This window comes from Lagenorhynchus albirostris, chromosome 11 (genome assembly GCF_949774975.1).
Source record: "Lagenorhynchus albirostris chromosome 11, mLagAlb1.1, whole genome shotgun sequence".
Classification (NCBI taxonomy): domain Eukaryota; kingdom Metazoa; phylum Chordata; class Mammalia; order Artiodactyla; family Delphinidae; genus Lagenorhynchus; species Lagenorhynchus albirostris.
In genome coordinates this window covers 37,629,100-37,651,050 of record NC_083105.1, presented here as the reverse complement: position 1 = coordinate 37,651,050, position 21,951 = coordinate 37,629,100, and the positions used below count along the sequence as shown (strand labels likewise).

Sequence of the window (21,951 nt, the reverse complement as noted above, 5' to 3'; positions counted from 1 at the left end):
TGTTAGTTCTCTGGAGGATGCACCTAGGCACTGTGCCTGGCTCATAAATGGTATGTAATAAATGCATTCACAATTGAAGCTAAAAAATGCTTTCTTCAAAAGAAGACCCTTGCACTATGCAGAGCATGACTCATCTCTAATTGATACTTTGGGAAATTATATTGTATTTTCTAGTTCCATAACATCTAGGAACAATCTGAATTTCGGGGTAAAGGCCAGCATAGGCACCCAAATTTTACATGTAGAAAGGTGCTTGCTAACTAATGCTGGTGCAATGTTGATGTTGTTTCTGTCAGTGAGAAATTATTTTCTTCATTATGCTGATTATAACAAATCAAACAATTCAGACCATTATTACATAATCTGACAGATGACAATAAAGGAAAGAAAACTGCAATTTATCAGGCAAAAAAGTCTCTTTGAAATATATTGCTTCTCATATACACTTAAAGGAAATTTGCAAGAGTAGTTTTTATTTTTTTTACTCAACAATATATGCATTTTATACATCTGTAATCAGAGATACTACCTGTATAATTTACATACATTTTTCTGCTTTTACCATTTTTCCATAGCTTTGCTATATTTTGATCAATTCTCCATTCTTGAAAATCTCTGTCTTTGATTTCTGTTTCCTTCTTGTAATGTCTCTTTTCTTTATGCTTACCATTCACTGTTGACATCTGCTAGGGTAGTCACGTGTGATCTGTTCTTTTTTCTTTACAGTCATTATTATTAGGACTCTCTGAAGGCCTGGGAGGGCTGGTGTTTCCTAGGCAGTAAATGTGTTAAAATCATATGGAACAGATGACTCCCCCAGAAGTAGCAAATGTTTTTAACATCACTACCTCTTCACTCTCTATTACCGTTTCCCTAAGCTGGTAAACTGCCTCTAAAGCGTGGTACTTGATTGCTCTGACTCCTAACTCTCACTTCTGCTTGGATACTTGACCCTGGAACCTAGATCATTTCCTGTGTTGTGTCTGCTTCAATTTGCTGTCTCCTAATCTCTGCATTTCCAATCTCTCCACAGCTTGGTAACTTGACCCTCAATTTTCATCATTTCTTTTGCTTGATATTAATAATTTGGTTTCACACTCTGGACCCCAGACTGTACCCACTTCCCAACTAACCATAAAAAGAGCCAGGTTCCTTTCCATCATGTTCCCCTTGGAATTTGTCCTTTCATGTGGCTTCAGTACCCTTTTTTTCAGAGATAGGTCCTATTTGAAACTCAAGCTTTAATCTTTTCAATTCTGAAGGAAAATGGCACTTAGATGTTCCTAGTAGAATCAAACATATCCAGGGAGAGAAAAACTAATAATCGGAACTCTTTACTGACATTATGTCTATATGTTTTATAAGAAAATTTATAATATATTCTGTGATCTTTTTTATTATTGCCTTGAATTATTCTTTACTTTTTATGCATTTGTGTGTAATATCCTCAAGAAGTTATAAACTTTCTGAAAAAAATAATCATGTCTTTAATTTCATTAAGTTCCCAAACATGCTCCACAGGACTAGGAGCTCAGTGAGGTAATTTTTGATGGAAACAGTCCCACGAGTATATTGTCTGGAGCACTAGACCAGGAAGTGACATCTGGGAACCACTGCTAATTCTCCTACCAAGCAGCTGCTTTGCCACGATGATTGTTAAAATCATCTCAGTTTCTGTATAATACAGAATGTGGCTCACTACATGATCTTTAGATATCTTCTAATTCTGAAAGTCTGTAATTTTAAAAATAATATGCATTTTCATAGTAAATAACTCATGGTATATATTTTGTAGAAGGAAGAGTTGCTGGGTCTAAGGCTTAAATGTTAGAGCTTCATAGATTCAGGATTACTGGGGTTGAAATAGATCTTAAAGACCATCCAGTCCAACTGCTTTCTAATTCTTGGACCCCTTCCACAACAGTTCTTACTCGTATTTACCTAGCTTCTGCTTGGCCATCTCCAGTGACAAATAAGTCATTTTTTGACAAGCTAGCTTGTTTGTATACAATTATGACTCACCAGTGTTCTCTTTCTTACACTGAGATGAGGTTAATCTTTCTACAACTTTAACACTTTGGCTACAGTTTTGTACCCTCACTCAACAACAAAAAGACCAAAGATTCTGCCACATACCAGCTTTTCAGATATTCTTAATCAGCCATCCAGACAGGTCAGCAAGGAGAATAAACATACCCCTGTACTTAGCTACTTCTCACATAATTTCAATCCTCATCAGCTTAATCCTCTCCTCCAACCTTTTTCCGAGGTTATGATATGCCTCCAAAAGTGTAGTAAACAGAAATGGATACTATTCCTTGGCTTTTGTTTTACAACAGCAGAACAGAATGGAAAAGTCTTCTTTTATCTCAATGCTGTACATCTATTAATGTGGACTAAATTTACTGACTTATATATTGACTTTAGAGTTACCTGAAAATTCTAAATTTTTCTTGTAAAAAATGCTCCTGAGAGTTATACTTTTAAAGTGGGATATTTTTGGACCTTCCAAATCTCAGTTTTTTGAGGTAGTCTTTAAGGAAGAACACTGATTTTTTTTTTTTCATTTGTGATTTCTTTCCCTATCAGTGATCCAAAAATCAGATTACTGGGCTGTCGAAATATTCATGTCCAAGTGATTGGGGGATGTGAGGATCAAGAACAGGGTGAATCCTAATCTTGCCACTAGAAACCTGGATCCAAGGTGGCATCACTCCACTTATCATCACTATAAAGGAGGCCTATGCAACCAGTTATAAATCGCACCAAAGTTTTCCATCACCCAGGCCCCATTCTGACATCTTGTCTACAGGGTTGTCATGAGTTACAGCTCGCCCAAATGCCTTTCCTGTTCTGTTACCAAGTAACTTTGTCAAAGAAACAAACAAGCTTCATCTGATATGCCTATTTCAAACACAATTTAATTTGCTTTGTTTCAAAACAGGTTGATGCCTTCAGATAAAATTAAAAGTCAAGCCAGTCAAGATTCCAATTACTGATGCCTAATCATGGATCTCGAGGTTCAGAACTCCTGTTCATGGTTGTCTTGATAGGACAGACAATGTAGCAGGTAAAAGTTTTCTGGGCCAGAAACATATTCAAGTTTTTGATTTGTTTTAAATGAATGGTTGTCCATGTTTATGTACTACCTGTCTCACTAAATTGAATGTTCTTTGATGCCAATGCCATGCTTTAACCATTTTCCTAAAGTCCATGGTTGGTACTCTATACTTCACATTGGCTCAACATATGCGATTCACTCAAAGTAGGAATAAATAAATGACTTTGGATTATCAGCATTCCCCCTGTCCCACCCCTCAAGATATCAACTCTCTTGGGCTTCGGTGTCCTCTTGTTAGTGCCTCTTTTCTGGATGAAGTTTTGCTTTTCAAGTAAGCAGACAGAGGCAAAAATGTGAGTTTTGGAATAGGTCTACTTATTTGTATATCTTGTTCACATAAGGTACACCTTCAGTTTATTCATTTTCTTTAAACTTTAAAATTACTAAACAAAAATAATAAAAATAAGAATTTTATAATTCCCCTTTTGGTCTGGGCAGTTTTTCCAGTAATCAGTTTATTTTGGTTGGTGGCTTTTTTGACATTGTTCTTACATGTCTATGCCATTCACTTATATCTATTATTTGTTAGATAACAGCTTTTGTATCAAAATTTTTTAGAATCTGTTTTTAGGAAGAGGTCACCTATTTCAGATCTACTACTTAAGTTTACATTTTCATAAATATAGCTGTGAGTTTGTTACCATCCTCAAATTGCTTTGATACTATCTAGCCTTTCCTTCCATATTGGTTAAAACTGAACTTGTTTCTAGAATTTTATGTGTGGAAGTCAGGATATGGAAAGTTGTAAAGTGATTGACAGATGAGGAAGTAAAAATAGTAGTTGTGGACAACTCACTTAAGCTTGGATTATAAGGGCAGGGAAAAGATAAGTCAATATTTTGGGAAGATGGCAGGATTAATGATGACCTTTAAAATGTAGATTAGACATGAGCATGTTTAAAGATTAATGGAGGGCTTCCCTGGTGGCGCAGTGGTTGAGAGTCCGCCTGCCAATGCAGGGGACACGGGTTCGTGCCCCAGTCCGGGAAGATCCCACATGCCGTGGAGCGGCTGGGCCCGTGAGCCATGGCCGCTGAGCCTGCGTGTCCGGAGCCTGTGCTCCGCAACGGGAGAGGCCACAACAGTGAGAGGCCGGTGTACCGCAAAAAAAAAAAAAAAAAAAAAAATTAATGGAAATATCAGAGATGCATTGCATCTGGATGCATTACTCAGGGGGGAAAAGTTGTGGTTATTCAGCTGCTAAGTCTTTAAAGGGTGTTATTGCATCCTGTATCTATTGTATGCTCTAGGAAGTAAGCAGAGGTATTTACTGGCTGTGCTGTCTCCGTGTCCCTCAATGCTCAATGAGATTGTCGAACCTGTTTTTGCATCTTTTCATATTGGTGCTTGTAATATATAAAGAAAATGAAAGAAGAAAGAAGAGAGAAAGAGAAACTAAAACCAGATCCCCAAGTCTGCTAGAAGGAATATTTCCTCTGCCAGGACACTCTCCCCAAATTCAACTGTGAGTTTCAAGGAGGCATGGTTCATATATATGTTTTATCTTTTTAAATACTTTATCTTTAAAGTATTTTTAGCTTTATTCAAATGCTTTTCAATGTGTTGCTTCCTTTGACTTTTGGAGTTTCCACATTTATATTGCCTCTGCTATAACACATTTGTAAAAATAGATTATATGTATATTGAATTTGATTCTACATGGTTAGTGGTTATCAATGCAGTCACATTGACTGACTCATCATAACTGAAGTTCACTTTATTACCCTAGCTTTTCAGATTGTTATATAAGGAAAATAATGTCCCCTTTATAATTATTCTTCTCTGTGAATTACTAAGAATTCCTCCCTTTCTGTTTGTCATTCCTGATGGAATTGAGTGAACATTTTCAGAGTTCTATTTAGAAAGTTTTCTTCTTCCACACCTCATTTCATTTAAAGGCATCTAGCACAGCTACTCTCAGGTTAACTTACGTTTCTTTGCATTTATGAGCTAAACTCTTTAACAGTTCTAAATATTGGGACATGGTCCAAAATTTCAAATTTGGTTCTTTGACACCATTATCACTCTACCATATTACTTTCCATGCCATCATTTCCTATCTTGTATTTCTATTTTCATTGGTAGAGGAAACAACATTGACAGTGCTCCCACGTCAGAATTTTCTAGATCAAGATATTAAAATCATGATCACTAGAGATGTTTCCCTAATTTCTTCTGATGTGTGAATCAGCAGCATTAAGTGGTAGCCCCTGGGTTTGGTAAGTTTTCATGGTCCTCCCCTCACAACCTGGATGTACATCTTTCAGGACACAAGTAAACATGAGTCCATATCCCTCAACCAAAGCACTAGTGGTACCATGTACCATTTCTTCTGGAAAAAAATATGAATTCCTGAAACCCACTTGTGTCTGTGTTTTCTTCTTATTTTCTCAAGTATTATTTTCAAAAAAGACCTTTATTTTTGGTTTCTCCAGGAGCTTTGATTCACCCTCAGTGTAGCTTCTGTATAGCTCCAGAGGTATAGATTTTTGTCTTTGTCTTCCTCATCAGCATTGTAGTCCTTACTATGCTGCTGACACTGGCTTTGTTTATACTCGGTTGTTCTATGGAGTAAAACAAAATTGCTCAGAGCTCAGAAATCTTCTCAGGACTATAATGTGATCTTGAATAGCTATTGCTATTTTCTGACTTGGATGGAGTTGATAAGAACCTAATTGTAACTGATTCCCTTCTCATCTGTTCTGACATAGAGACACACAGTCACGGAAAATGGGTAAAAAGGCTAAGTTTCTAGAAGGTTCTATATTTTTCTAGACTTTAAATTATATCCTGGATACCTTGATTTTGACTATGAATAGTTGTCAAATAAAATAAAACAAATTTTGTAACAATGTCTTGGCATGTACATTTTGTATCCCCCAAGTAATCACCTTTTCTTTTCTTTCCTTATGCAATAATACTTTTCTTTTTTTATATCCTAAGGGGTTCCTATCCTGAGAAAGAGAAACCCAAAGAGGATTTAATTCTCCTGATGGTAACGCTCAATCACACAACTGGCTGCTCATGTGTTATAAACATCGGTTTCCTATGGTTTCTGATGTTTTGTGTGGGTTTCATGCTGTGGAAGTGGGGAAAGATATTTTTGAACAATATCATGGTTGTAAATCTGCAAAAAGAATATTATTCTCAGAAATTCTTGCGGTGCCAGGGCAGGAAACTAAGTCTAGGGGTTGGGACATTACTTGTGAATAATAATTCCTTTATTTCAGAATCCAAAGGGAGTGCTAAGAACTTTGTATCATTCTGTTCATCACTTACTATTAGAGGTAGGAGCTAAATCCTTTTCCCTGTAACTTAACTCTAGTTCTAAATTAAATAGAAGGAGAAGAGCAGGGAAAAAGAAGGGCAATCATAAATAACCAAGATGATGAAAAGAGATTTCAGAAAAAAAGTAAATATGTAGAAAGACACCAAAGAAAAAAAAGATCAAGTGTATATATCATCATTTTAGAAAATACATCTCACATATTCTTTTTGTTTCAGACTCTCCATCTATCCATCTATCTATCTATCCATCCATCTATGTACATAAATACATAGATATCTATGTATCTAAATACATAGATAACAAGGTATCTATGTATTTATATATTTACCTAGGGTCATTTCAAATGTACTGATCTATTTTATTCAATTAGTCACCAACAATAATTAATTCTAACACAATCTCTATTGCCAGATTCCTCCCGCTGTCTCTCCACCTACATGTTGTTGAGTTTGTTAGTGGAAAGTTGTGACAGTTTAAAACAAAGAAACCTTGTATTTTTTTACATTTTATGCCCTTTATAATGTATTCTGACCTAAAAAGAATTCTTTTGGATTTTTTGTAGGCTTCTTAATTTTTTCAACAGAAAAGCTTTTAAATTCACACAGCTAAGCTCTTATACACATCTATGCAGTATACTCAATGGTTTTAAGCTGGTTTTGAAACATGGCCCTAGGACAACTATCTCAGTTCTGCAAATTACTAATACGTTGTTTACTCATCAATAAATAAGGATGACAGTAATATCACTTGCCTCAGAGGGTCCTTGTGTCTATCACAGTGTTAACATTACATAAATTCTAGGTATTGTTATTAACAGAGAAATCAAAAGGACTGAAACTTTTACAATATTCTTCCTTTGAAACTTTTGTCAAGCTTGATTCAGCTGTATTGGATTAATAAATACAGCTGATTAAAACAGAAAGTTTGTCAGGTAGGAAAAAAATAAAAATATGAGAAATGGAACGAAAGACAGATGGATACTAAGAAGTGAGGAAAATGAGTGGCAGTGGAAAGTCAAACATGCGTACTTACGGAGCTGCCCAAGTCGAGCTTTTTCTTTTTTACCAAACAAACGACCTATTGAAGACTTGATTCCTTTCTTCTTGGGGGCTTTGTGAAGAGAGTCTTGGCTGCTGTTGGCACTGCCAAGCCCAAGGCTTTCAGCCTCGAGGGAGGCAGTTAAACTACTGTAAAACACGAAAGAGGACAAACTGCTTGCTTTGGTGTAGCATCCACAAGGTACACAAGATTAAATTCCTTGATAAAAGTACGAAAGGAGGAACAAGTACACTGAATGTTATTTTCTCCTTTTTTCCCATGTTTTTTCTTAACCATATTAAAGTGTGATTTCCTCAGGCTTAGGGCCCTGAGCCTCCAGGTTTTCTCTAGAAAAATTTCTTTTTTTCTCAAATATATTTTCCTTATTTTTCATACAATATCAAACTAATCAATGAACATAGGTTGGTTTATTAACTTATAAATTCTATAAATTAGCCCTTGACTCTTTACCTATTTCCTTCTTGCAGAGTTTGATTTTTAGATCTTAAACATAATGATCTATGACAAGAAATTTAAATATAGCTAATAAAGTTTATGCTCTATTCTAGCCCATGGTTTTACTGGATTTTCCTCTAGCTATCTTTCTCTCTCTCAGTTTTGGAGACTAATTCATTGAATTTTAAATCACCTGTGAGATTTTGAAGTAACAAATCATATACCCGAGTGATCACTGTATATTTTTTCTTACAGTTCTCAGGTATTCTTTTAGGTACATGATAAGCTGAAATTATTTCCAAGCAAGCTGGTCTAGGTTCCATTCCTGGTCAATGTATTTGACACTGTATTAATAGGATAGGTTCAATGATACTGTTATCCTTCTTTACAGCTGTTAATTTGACAATATTGTGATGAGTTATTTAACTTTATTCATCCAAATTAATCTGAGTTCATATTCTCTAAACTCCAAAAGCTACTGCTTTTCATATGTTACAATATATTTCACTCTTTTTTTTTGAGAGTAAAGTAAGTATAAATTTTGAATCTGGAATAACTTTTTTCACATTAGAAATTAAAAATAAACAAAACAGGAAAAAAAAAGTCGGCTGGCACAGAAAGCTCTGTTTTCAAAACCGTTTATTGTAAAACACATACTATTTAGAAGACAGATTCTTAAAGTATTAATCGTTAAGTCACTACATTCGGTTATATCAGTTAAGTGTTCAGAGATGCTGTAATTGATGACAGTGAAAGAACATACATTTAAGATGTAAATTGCATGCTTAGACTTATTTATGGCATTAATAGAGATCTGCTTCAATTTTTTAGGCAGATGGAAAGGACAGTAAGAAGAGTTGCTATGACAAATGGGGTATTTCCCCATGTAAACTTTTCTTTTAATATTTCGGCAAATGTGTTTTTTTTTTTTTTTTTCTTCTCTAAGGAGGAGCTGTTATAGCTGGCACTTGCAGCACCAATAGGGTGATTTACATACCTGTCTGTTAAAAGTAATTGGGGTACAAGCATGGACTTTTCAGACCTTAATTATCCTTATACTAGAAGCCAGATTTATAGTCTTGTATTAGAATTCTTTAGTTTTTTGTAACTATTCTAATAAGTCCTTCCTGTAGTCTGACTCTGTTTTAATAGGAAATATCCACTAAAAGTAGAAAATCTATTCTCATAAATACTGGCTAGTAATAAGATCATAAATATACAGTTAAATTTAAAACTGAAAATTTGATCTCAGAATGAAAATTTGTTTTTTTCACAAGTGACATTGTGGAGAGGGAGCAGAATTATAGCTTAAATCAAAAATTTTATATAAATTTTTAAGTAGTCTGTTTGATACTGAAAGAAGGAGGAATATTTTTGGAAAGAGAACATACAATGTGCAGTGTGCTGGGAGAGTCATACCTTCGGGCATCATTGTGGTAGGAAGAAGGGAGGGTGTGAGTCATCCTGACGGCTCTAGGGGTAGGGGGAGGAGAAGTTTCACATTTAATTGTTGCTTTATCCTCCCGACCATCTTCTTCTACCACTGCAATCTAGAAGCAAAAACGATACATCAGATGAACTTTTTCTAAATTTCAACTGAAACTGATGAAAATGGAGAATCAATAAAGCAAGGCTATTTGAGTAATTCTGCAAAATATAACTGTATCAGATAAAGTGTTTTAAATTAGGCTATTTAAATGTGTTCCCAGATGTTTAAAAAAAGAGCTGCAGTTTATAAGAAAAAAGCTTTCTTTTTAAAGTGAGAATAATAAAAGGTAAGAACAGAATTTCTGCAATTTTTTTCATTTCATTACCTCTCATGGGAAAATTGACAAAGGCATACAGAGCACCATAAGCAGATGGGATGGAAGGGATTTCTTTAAAGAATTTAGTTCAGAGTCCAGAACAATTCAGGATACCATAAATTTTGTCAGAGATAGATATATAGAACTGTAAGAGTTTTCAAAAATCAACTTAATTGTACAATAAAGATATTTTTAAAAACAATGCTGCATTTTTTCATAGCACCATTGTGCATTAAAACATATATATATATATAGAGAGAGAGAGAGAGAGAGAGACAGAGAGAGACAGAGAGAGAGAGAAAGACAGATTGTAGAAAGCACAGCTAAAAGATATATGGTTCTAGAAGTTCTGACGAAGAAATTTCTCAATATGGCTATAACAAAATGTTTAAAGCTGTGTTCTCATCTTTTGCCTATACCATGTCTTGCTAGTTTCTACATTAAGCTATTATGCATAAGTGTGTTATATATGATAAAGACGTTATGTGTTGGAGAAACGTAATGAAATTGTTTGTCTGGGCTCTTGTCATTTAAGCCTAGGTTACTTTTAACAGCTTAGGCAGTCATCTTAATAAGATCTCCTCTCTCCATTTCAACGAGCACAGTGCCACCAGAAGAACTGTTTTCAGGAACTGCTTTCAGCATGATGTCAACACTATGGAAAACCCTTTCTAAACTCACATCTCATCTAAACTCATAAAGCATATTTCTAAACTCTTCCTAATACGTACTTAAGTTTTCACAATTCCATTATCTAACCATGATTGTTTTCCACAATTGTTTCTGTGAAGGCTGATTACTTCTGTTTCAGATGTTTTCCTGAAACACACTCATTAAAATTCCCTCCTCTCTCCACATGGCGGGTCAAACTAGGCCAACTTTACCAAAATATCAGCTCTTAAAAACATCATACACAAACCATTTCTCTGAATAACACTTAGAGCTCACACTATATAAACAAAGTGGAGGAGAAAAGCTTCATAATCAGAGATGGATTTGAATCTTGGTTTCTCTTATTTGTTGAATGACATGTGCTAATTACTTATCTACTCTAAGACTAAATTTCCTCGTCAATAAAATAGAACTGATAATACTTAGTTTAATTTGTCCTTTTGATGTACAAATTAAATCATGCATATAACTCCTTACCCTGATATATATATATATAACAAATTTTAACTTGTGGTTTTCTTTCTTATGACCTACCTTTCTTACCAATCATCTCTTTACTCCCTGAATTCCCTGAGGCTATATTTCTGCATGGGACCTTCCTTTATGATCTTTTTTTCCTTATACACACTGAAATTCTTTTACATCATCTGCTCAGATTTCTTCCTTTATTCCCAGTATAATCCTTTTAAGTGGTGGAAGAGGTCAAAGAAAAATAGTAATAACATTATGCATGGTAAATTTGACAGCTGAGAACTAACTGGTAGTGTCCAGGAGAAGACGCTAAAAGAAGATAGACAATGGAAAATAAAAAGAAATTCAATCAATCTAAGGCCATGTAAGCATAGTATGGATTCCCTTCCCTGGTTCCAGAATTATTTGGGCATAGGCTGACTACCACATCTTGAAGATGCTGAAAATAGATTGATGTACTGGATAGTAGGTTGAACCTTTGAAATTTGTCCCATCTGATATCCCGTGAGTCTGAGCTCTGCTGTTCTCAGTCATCTAACAAGTTGTCATTTTGTGAATCAGAACTGTAGTGCATTTTGTTTCCTATACCCAATATTTATTCTCTTGACTTCATTCCAAGCAGTAAAGTAGTATATTAATTCTATTTTTATATTTTCTGTATTTGTGATGCTCTAGTATCTGAGACCATGCTGAGAATGCCCATCCCAGGGCTAGCTAATTCCTAGAGATAGGTAACTATGTTCCTGGAGTGTGTCTTCCATATGCAAACAAATCATCTTCATCAGTACCTCAGATCCTCTTCTCTATCTGGCTCTTACATTCCAGGAGGCACTATTCCTCTGTCTTAATCATCCCTGACCAGGTATCTGACAACTAGAGAGAGCCCCTAGACCCTACAGCCCACTGAAATTGTTCAAACTAGCCAATCTTAAACCTGCTTACCCTGCCTTTCCATTCCTACAAAAACCACAATAAACATTCCTTCCCATGCTTTCCTCTCACTCTTTCTGACTGCTGACCTGGTGCTTCCCATTGACCCGGCATAGTGAAGCAGGTCCCTTGCTCTTGGGAAGTAGAAGCAAGAAGCTATCACTTATTGGCAATTGTTTCTTGATTTGTTGGTCTTATATATCTGAATAATGGTAAAACCTATATTTTAAAACAAGCATCATTGTTGTTCTAGATATCAACAGTAAACTATCTAATTCTACCAAGAGAGATCTAAAAATTCTGTGGGAAATTGGGATATTTTAGTCCCCACAGTCTAATCATTACCCTAGAAAGCATAAACAATTTTATTTTGAGACATTTGCTCTTATGATCATATTTAAACAATTCAAAAACACTTAAATACTTTTAATATTTTTTATAAAATGCTTCAGTTAGAAGAAATATAATTTTAAATCTCAGAAAAAACAATGTTCAGTTAGTAATCAGATCAAAGAAATGTACAGTACCTTTCTCCGATGTTTCCTTAGATCACTTGGCTGTGATTGGCAGTAATAAAAGCGATATAAAACAGAACCAATTAATGATTACCATTTGACCATATCACAAGTTAAATAGTATCTATAATTTAACTACCTTTTTTTTGTTTTCATTCCATTCTTTTCAAAATAAATGTCTTTTAACCATTATAAAAGCATTCCCCCAGGGAACTATTTTAGAGAGGAAACTTCCTAGATGGCATGTTGCAGGGGACAGGTCTTCATGATGGGATCATGTGTATATACGTAAAACATGAGACATGAGACATGGACCTTAGGGAATATGAAGCACATATGGAGTGAGCTAGCCAGAAGTAAATATGAGACTATATCCTCCCGAGAAAATATAGATGGGAGTGAAGAAGACTATGTGTAAATGAAGATCCAATGCACATATATGTAGTTTATAAACACTCCCTTTTGTCTCATCTACACAGGGCTTTGGACCTTCTCAGGGTGGATATGCTGTTCCTACGTGATCTCAAACTTCCTGGCGTCCTAACAAACTCTCCATCTCCAAATACCAAAAGCTCTGGCCTCAGTATATCATATTTCTGGGGCTGCTGTTTTCTTGTCAGTGCTCTTTTAGAGAATTTTTAAAAAATAGTTATTTATTTATGATCCTAGATAAACCTTATTCACTTAATATTTGTTAATTTTTCTTATGTAAGCAAAACATTTTACTAAACTATTCCATTATACTTTACATTTTTGTTGCTATTGAAAAATGGGTTGATTTACCTCATTCAGTATTCAAATTAGATATCGCTAACATGTTATTTATGCCTATGGATTTGTGGTGAGGTAAAAGTAAATACAAATAGGCTTTATTATCAGGACAAATAATAATGTTTGCAAAACATATAAACATATACAATATGAATGAATACAATGTCTTTTCAATCTCTGTCCCTAAAATTTCAAATTTTGCTCTGAATATTCAAACATGAATTATATGCAACAAAATTATTTTTTCTCCAATATTTTCTACAGGTAAAAGAAAACCTTCCTGTCTTTCACTATAACAATAACGAATTTGACGACAAAGTTTTGTTAGGTGATAAAGACTTTCTGGGTTTTATTTTTTGTTTTTCTGAGTCAGATATTAAACATTTAAAATATTTTTTTTTACCCTCAGGAAATGCTCTAAATATCTGTTTTTTTTTTGAACTAGGTGTCTCTTATTTATTTATTTATTTGGTTGCACCGTGTCTCTTAGTTGCGGCAGGCAGTCTCCTTAGTTGCAGGAGGCGGGCTCCCTAGTTGTGGCATGTGAACTCTTAGCTGCGGCATGCATGTGGGATCTAGTTCCCTGAGCAGGGATTGAACCCGGGGCCCCCTGCATTGGGAGCATGGAGTCTTAACCACTGCACCACCAGGGAAGTCCCTCTAAATATCTTTTAAGTACTCTAATTATAGTATAATAATGCTGATTTACCACTGATTTATTTATAACTAACTGCTCAAGAAAATGCATGAAAGCAGTGGTATCCTATTCATACATACATAAACATTATGTCTAAATGGCTATGAATATATTATTTTATTATTATAAAAATAATAACACTGTCAAGGGTTATAATGCTAATATATAATGAAAATATTTAAAAGGGCAAAATACTAGGTTGCAAAAATGTAAGGAAATAATAGCAATACAGAAATAACCAAAGTTTTCTTAATTTGAATGCCAACTAAATTATGCTCTGTGGGCCAATATTCTTACCGTAGCTTTGATAATAAATAGGTCATCAATTACATATGGATAAACTAAGCCAGAGACACTCTGTGGGCCAATATTCTTACCATAACTTTGATAATAAATAGGTCATCAATTACATATGGATAAACTAAGCCAGAGACAATATCATTTTTAGTTAATAAAATCAGATGGACAGTTCCTAGATTTCTAAAATAAGCAGATCATAATGTAGATCAGTATATTGGGTTAGTTTATCTTAGTACATTGGCTAAAAGTTTGTGCTGTATCTAGCTGGGATCAGCTCTGATTAGCTGGCCTTTGTTTGGACTTGCCATTGTCTGTGCTATCTACTTTAAAATATCTTTAATATCAAGTCCGGAAATAAGCAAAGAATAGTAAACTCAATGGCCTAAGGAGGTAAGTATTTCCTTTCAAAAATTTTTTTTTCATCATTTCTCATTTATACAGATTTACTTGCAAGTTCCATAATTGTAAAGAGTTTGGATATGGGAAATATTGCCTCATCATATAAACAGTTTTCTGTATCAATTCTCAGTCGCAAAGTTAAAGAAAAAGATATCTAAACTGACAGACATAATAGAAATTTTATGAAGATAAAATTTTAAAACTTATTTACTTATAAGGTAGTTTTCCCCTTGGGGTGAGAGTATCATATATATACATACACACATACATATGCACATATGTGTGCATTTATATAAATTAATTCTAATGAAAATAATCTTTACAGGTTTTTTTTTTGCCACAATACACATTATTGCAACATAGTTATTTAAAGATACCACTTAGAAATTGAGTTAAACTTCTTTGTTCAGATATTATACACACCCATATACACAGAGAGATGCAGGCATTGTGACACTTTTTATAGAAGTTTCACAGCCTTCTGACCAGAAACACTATATACACTTAATATTCTTCTGTCGTATTATTAATTTCTCCTCCATTTGTTACATTTGTGCTAGATTTTTGCAGTATACCAACTATTATTTGACCTATTTGCATTTTACTTCATCTCTATCCCCAAACTTTATTTATTTATTTAATTTTTTTATTTTAATTTTTTTTTTTTTCGCGGTACGTGGGCCTCTCACTGTTGTGGCCTCTCCCATTGTGGAGCACAGGCTCTGGACACACAAGCTCAGCAGCCATGGCTCACGGGCCTAGCTGCTCCGCGGCATGTGGGATCTTCCCGGACCGGGGCATGAACCCGTGTCCCCTGCATCGGCAGGCGGACTCTCAACCACTGCGCCACCAGGGAAGCCCCAAACTTTTATTTTTAATTGGAATTTTATTGTTTTAATAACATAGTTTTAATATTCATTATACAAAACATAGAATTTTACCTCCATAAAGAGTTCAGAATATTTAAATCTTCATTATTGTTGTCATTTCAACATATTCCCAGGTAATCACAGAAAAAAAAAAAAAAAGAACAGTATATGCTTTTGAGTTAGCAAATCTGAAAAAAAATCCAGTCCCTCTTTAAAAGCTGTGTTGAACAAGGACAATTTACCCATACTCTCAACATTTCAGTTACTTTCGCTCGAGATAATAACATTTTCAAATGTTATCATGAGAATCAAGTGACTAAACATCATGACATTCAGTAGTCATTCCACCTAACATTATTTTTAGCAAGGAGTACTTTGATTTTGTTTCTCTCTTATGTTAAGGGTACTTCCTAATTTAGGTTTCCAACTTTTAATCCCAAAAGAAGATACATGAAATAAAGAATTAAAGAATAAAGAAGGGTGAAAATGTTGACATGAATTATAAAACTCAATTGGGAAATTGCTGCTATTGTTGATGGCTCTTCTTTTAAAATTATATTATGTATATTATAAAATTATAACATTCTATGTTGGTGTATTGAAGTGATTATAATAAATAATTTTGGAAACTTATTGTGTTAAAAATAACCCACCCAGGGCTTCCCTGGTGGCGCAGTGGTTGAGAATCCGCCTGCCGATGCAGGGGACACGGCCTCGTGCCCCGGTCCGGGAAGATCCCACATGCCGCGGAGCGGCTAGGTCCGTGAGCCATGGCCGCTGAGCCTGCGCGTCCGGAGCCTGTGCTCCGCAACGGGAGAGGCCACAACAATGAGAGGCCCGTGTACCGCAAAAACAAAACAAAACAAAACAAAACAAAAAACCCACCCAGTCTCAATCATCAAGGTATCATCAGTAAAAATGAATTTAATGGTTTAAGTCATTCAGATTTCTGATGTGATATTTAGATTTCTGCTCTTCCATTTACTTATTATGTGACCTTGGGAAAGTTACACCTGTGTAGGCTTCGTTTCCTCACTTCATAGTGGGATTAATATTTGTATCTACCACATAGGTTTGTTGAGAAAAAAAATAAAACACACAGAAAGTCTTTAGACTAGAATAGATTTCAGCTAATGCATCAGTAATTCTAATGGAAGCAAAGGTTCTCTGGACACATCATACCAGTGTCATGACTCCCATCCGATCCATTTCCCTGGCAGGACTTCGAGGGGTGAGCTTTGGTGTTGAGTGTCCACTGGGGGGAGATGAACTGGCCAGCGAAGAAGCTGTAACCGAGGCAGTGATGGAGGTACCTGGGTGGACCCTTGCTAAATTCAGGCCTTCCAGACTCACACTAGCCACTCTATTCTCAATTTCTTCAGCACGTAACTCTGTAGATTCTTTCTCTTCCTGAATTAGTCTGAAAGATACAGTTTATTTTTCATACATTTTATGCTGTTATAATGTTAATCGGAATTCACTAAATAAATAAATAACTGTGTGAACATTTTATATCAAATCTAATATTTTCTTTTTTCCCTAGGCAATATAACTTTCAATAAATTCCAGAGATTTCCTGGTTGAAAATTAGAAAATCTTTCTTTTCAAATGATACATAATTCCTCCCAACTTTCATTTTGACCCCATTTCTATACTACCACCTGTTAAAACTCTTTTAAAACCTTGAGTGCCTAGTTAATTTCTGCCACTAATCCTAATCTTACATTTGTACTCAGGAACGAATATATGAGACTTTTAGAAACTCAAATCTCAACAAAGTCATTGAGTCTTACCTCCTATCCAATGAAAAAGTATAACTGATAGAATTCTCAATAAATGGTCATTCATAATTATAATTTGGCCAAATAAAACCCTGACTCAGCCAAGTTGCCTTTACATAAGCACCAAGCAATTTAATAATGTAGATATGAGAGACAGATAGTGAAAATTTTTAAAAAAATACTGTTGCTATAAATGCTTTTGAGAAGACAAAACACTATTACTCTTTCTTTAAATAGGGAGAAGCTTCAAGAATATGCATACGTTATTTATTACAAAGACACAAAGAATAAAGAACTTTAGCTGGGTTGCTTCAAGATCCTATTTAAGTTGAATCTACACACATTTTGCATATTGATATAATAAAACTGGGTAACAGTATAGTTTGTTTGAAAAATGGAATTAGAAACCACCTCTCCTGAGATATTTTCCTCTTAACTACAAATGGCTTATTGTGATTTCCTATGATATAACCGTTAACTTCAAGGTTATGATCACTGCAAAGTTTTCTTTTTACGTATTTACTTTGGAAAAGTTTGGCAGTTTCTTACGGAACGTAACATACTTTTACCATATAAGCCAGTAACTGTGTCCCTTCATATTTACCCAAAGGACTTCAACGCTTATGTCCACACAAAACCCTGCACACAGATGTTTAGAACTTTATCCATAATTGTCCAAACTTGGAATCAACGAAGATATCCTTCAGTAGGTGAATGGATAAATAAACTGGTACATATATACAGTGGAACAATATTCAGTGCTAAAATGCAATGAGCTATCAAGCCATGAAAAGACATGGAGGAACAATAAATGCATGTGACTAAATGAAATAAACCAATCTGAAGAGGCTACATATTGTATGATTCCAAATATATGACACTCTGGAAAAGGCAACTATGGAGACAGTAAAAAGATCAGTGTTTTCCGGGGGTTGGGTCGGGGAGAGGGATGAATAGGCAGAGCACAGCGAATTTGGGGGACAGTGAAAATACTATGTCTGTATGATATCATAATGATGGATACACATTATTATACATTTTCCGAACAACTAAGAGTGAACCACAATGTAAACTATGTATTTGAATAATATGATGTGTCAATGTAAGTTCATCAGTTGTAACAAATGTACCACTCTGGTTAAGGATGTTGATAATGGGGGAGGCTATGCATGTGTGGGGCTGGGGGTATATGGGAAACCATTGTACTTTTCCCTTGATTTTGCTGTGAATCTTAAACTTCTCTAAAAAATAAATCAATACAAATACTGAGGCAAATTTACTCTTAATTTTAATTTTTCACTTACACAAAGAATATGAATTCTGTTACTTTGAAGTTTATTTTCATGGTGCATTTTTTTTAACATCTTTATTGGAGTATAATTGCTTTACAATGTTGTGTTAGTTTCTGCTGTATAACAAAGTGAATTCATGGTGCATTTTAACTTCATCCAAAGATCAGAATCCGAAAGGAAGGTTTAATCAAGTAACACAGTACATTATTAATGTTCAAACACATTCCAATGGAAAAACTGTCTCCTCTTCAAAAAAGAAAAAGAAAAAGAAATTTTGTACTTTCAAATGATTGGTGCTAAATGATTCCAGAAAAACCTTCTGGTGAGAGGCAATATGGTTCTGCTATACAAAAAATTGTAGTTTTAAACTCTAGGTATTCTATTAATTGTAAAGGAGAGTAAAACTTAGAGGAACCAGTTGAGTAAGAGATAGATTGAAGTTTAATCAAACAAAAAATCCAATGCTACCCAGATTTTCAGTTTATTTGGAAAACTCATCAAAGATTTCACCTTTACCTAATTCTTTTATATCGCTCTAATATCATCATTAATCTGTATATTTTTCATATATGTTTCTTACAAAAGCTGTCCTAATTTTATTCCGGGAATTTGTGAAAATGCACATTCTTATTAAGTAGGTGTGAAGCGAGGTCTGAGATACTGCAGTTCTAATAAGCTTTATTGGTGATGCCAATGTTTCTGATCTGATGATCACATTTTTAGAATCAAGGTCTTCTAATCGCTTGAGACCATCAAAAATCATTGAACTCACCTGATTTCTTTGTTGATAGCATCCAATTGTTCCTGAAGCATCATGGCTAGGGTCTGGGCATCAGAATGACCACTTGGAGAGAGAAGATCCATTGAGCTAAAAATCGTTTCTCTATCATCATCATCAATGTCAGACATTTCTGTGTCACTTTCAAAAGGGTGGCTGCTTAGCACTCCAATTTGTTGAGTTCTATTCCATTCATGATCCCCAAGAGATTTCACCTAGATGGTAAAGGAACAATTACAGTATTTATCATGCTGCTCATTTTCAAAGCATTATTCTGAAAATAAAAACTAAAAACATACATGCTTTTATAGCTTACTTGACAAAGGTAGAACTGATTATTAATATTTTAATTTATCATTTCAATAAAATAGTTCCTTGGTACTTAAATAATGGTAGGTACTAATTTCAGCATAAATATCAATATTTTAATAGGAATAAAAATGATAAACTTCTGCATGATTTTTAGTTCAACCCCAATTCAAGGCAGCAATTACTTTAATGCATCTATGTTTGCAACATTTTAACTTGTTTTCAAATATAACAATCTCTATTCACTTGTACTTCAGCATTTTCATCTCTTATACTAATTAGGCTGAGGGTACGAATATTACCACTCAATAAATTACACAAGAATTCTCTCTCCAACATTCTAAGAAAGTATTAATAAAAATATTGTGCAGAGGTTTAATTTCATCTCCAGTGCTCTGGTCACTTAAATGCCTCACTGATTTTTTTAAACCCAAGGCATACTACAATAATTTACATGACTATGTTTTTAAAATGAATATAATAAATCCTCCATGTGAACAAAAGTCTTGAGTAACCAACAGACCAGTGTTTTTCAAGCTGTGGTCTGAAGGTAGGAGATGGTTGAAAGTAAGAGAGCAGTCCTAGATTTTCTGCTTTTAAAAAAATTGTTTTTCATTTTTGTGATGATGTAAAATGACTTTTGGGGGGACCACAAGATACTGCCCTGAGTAGTTACTTCAGATTTGAGGACCTGAGTAAGTACTTGTGTTACAAATTGTTTTGGTACCAAGTAGCACTAATTTATTTACCACATAAAACTGAGAAAAGAACTGAGATGGATTTATTAATTCTTCGTTTGTTCATTTATTTATTTATCCATTCATTAGATATTGAATGCCTACTACAAGGGACTAACTTATACATGACATGTAGTTGCCAGCTAAAAAATCAAAGGATGTCAAGAGCCTTCTATAAATAAGGACAAGTAGGTTATATAGTATTTTGGACACATAAAAGAGGTTGAGGAAAACAAACTACACTTAGGGCACACAGGAACTATATATTACTTCTCTATAAAATGCAACTATATACTTAACATATACAGCCTACAGATTTTAAGTTATTGACTGAATGAAAGACTGGCACTGCAGCTTATAATGAACAGTTTTCTATAAACACTTTCAACAGTTTGTGTACATTTTCCTCAAAGTGTTATTAAAACAGTAATTATTATTAAAATATGTAAGTTTAATTAACAATATGAGTGCCATTGCTTAAATGCCCAAGCAAACTAAAAGCCCATTTGTTTGGCAATATGGCATAATAGATAAAAGTGTGGAATTTGAAATCACACGAATACAGGCTCAAGTTTTGACTCTATCACTTTAATGGCTGTGTAAGTGTGAACACTTAAAATTTCTCAGCTTCAATATTTCACATCTGAAATTAGTATAAAATAGTACTCAATTTACAATGTTATGTGGATAAATACTTGGGACATACTTGGTTCAACTTTTGGTACGTAGTAGGGGTTATACGCTAGTTATAGTTTTAAAAATATGTTATATATCACACCTGAAATTAATTAACAATGAATTCTCTCAGTATTAAAATACTATCCAAAGTGGAAGAGTGCATTTACTTAAACCATCAAAGACTTGAAATAAAAAGTTTAACCTTTGGCTCATCTCTCCTCACACCCATGCGGCCTCTCCTTGGTCTTCTTATTACTTTAGTTGTTCTGTAATCACACTGGCTGTCCACTAGGGATCCAACAGAATACCGCAGCTCAGCTGAGGTGTCTAGATGAGTTCTGGAAACAAGGAAAACATAAAATATGCTCAATCTCAAAACTTAAACTTTACCAGCAAATCACTATCCACTGCTTAATTGGCAGTAAAGCACAAATCCTCAAAGGAAGAAAAAAAAAAACTTCAAGGAAGAAAATAAGTGTTGAAGTGTTGTAACTCTCAGAGGTCTCTTCGGAGGCTTATGTCAGAAACCCCAGTCTCAGTTTCATTCTGAAGGTCAAGTTTATTTTCTCTTTTTAGAATATTAAAAAACCTTTCTGTTTATTAATCATTATTTTCAAAAGCAGTAGTCCAATGGAACATGTTAAGATTGACAACCAAAATCCACTGGCTTACATTCCGACAACTCTTAGTTTGAGCTATTTAGTGGATATCCCAGTACATGCTATTTATCACTGTATTTTTAAATATTCCTCATTAAGCTAAGAGAAAAATGTGTAAACTTTTGGGTCACAAAATTATCTATTTTCCAATGTTTTATTTTTCAATTTAGAAAATCAACAAAATACTTAAAATCAGATTGGCCCAAGGTTAATAATTTTTTTTAATAAAATAGGATATCTCACCAGAAGAGTTTTTCAGCTTTTGATAAGACATTGTTCCAAAAAGATTAAGAAAAATCTTTTAATAAGCACATTTAATTCTGAAATCTGCTTAGAGACGAAACAGTTGGAAAATTCTAACTGGAAAATATCGTCAGACTGGTT

The 21,951-nt window shown here is 34.4% G+C and overlaps 1 protein-coding gene across 1 annotated transcript in view; it reads right to left on the bottom strand.

The window, feature by feature from the left end:
• Window positions 1-21,951, bottom strand: part of PPFIA2 (PTPRF interacting protein alpha 2) — a 474,509-nt gene that overhangs the window by 66,974 nt on the left and 385,584 nt on the right. The window contains exons 18-23 of the mRNA XM_060165096.1: window positions 21,111-21,246; window positions 19,179-19,399; window positions 16,516-16,753; window positions 12,310-12,339; window positions 9,324-9,454; window positions 7,443-7,597 (exon numbers count right to left, since the gene is read on the bottom strand). Of these exons, the coding sequence (XP_060021079.1) occupies window positions 7,443-7,597; window positions 9,324-9,454; window positions 12,310-12,339; window positions 16,516-16,753; window positions 19,179-19,399; window positions 21,111-21,246 (911 nt within the window). The remainder of the gene's footprint in view (window positions 1-7,442; window positions 7,598-9,323; window positions 9,455-12,309; window positions 12,340-16,515; window positions 16,754-19,178; window positions 19,400-21,110; window positions 21,247-21,951) is intronic.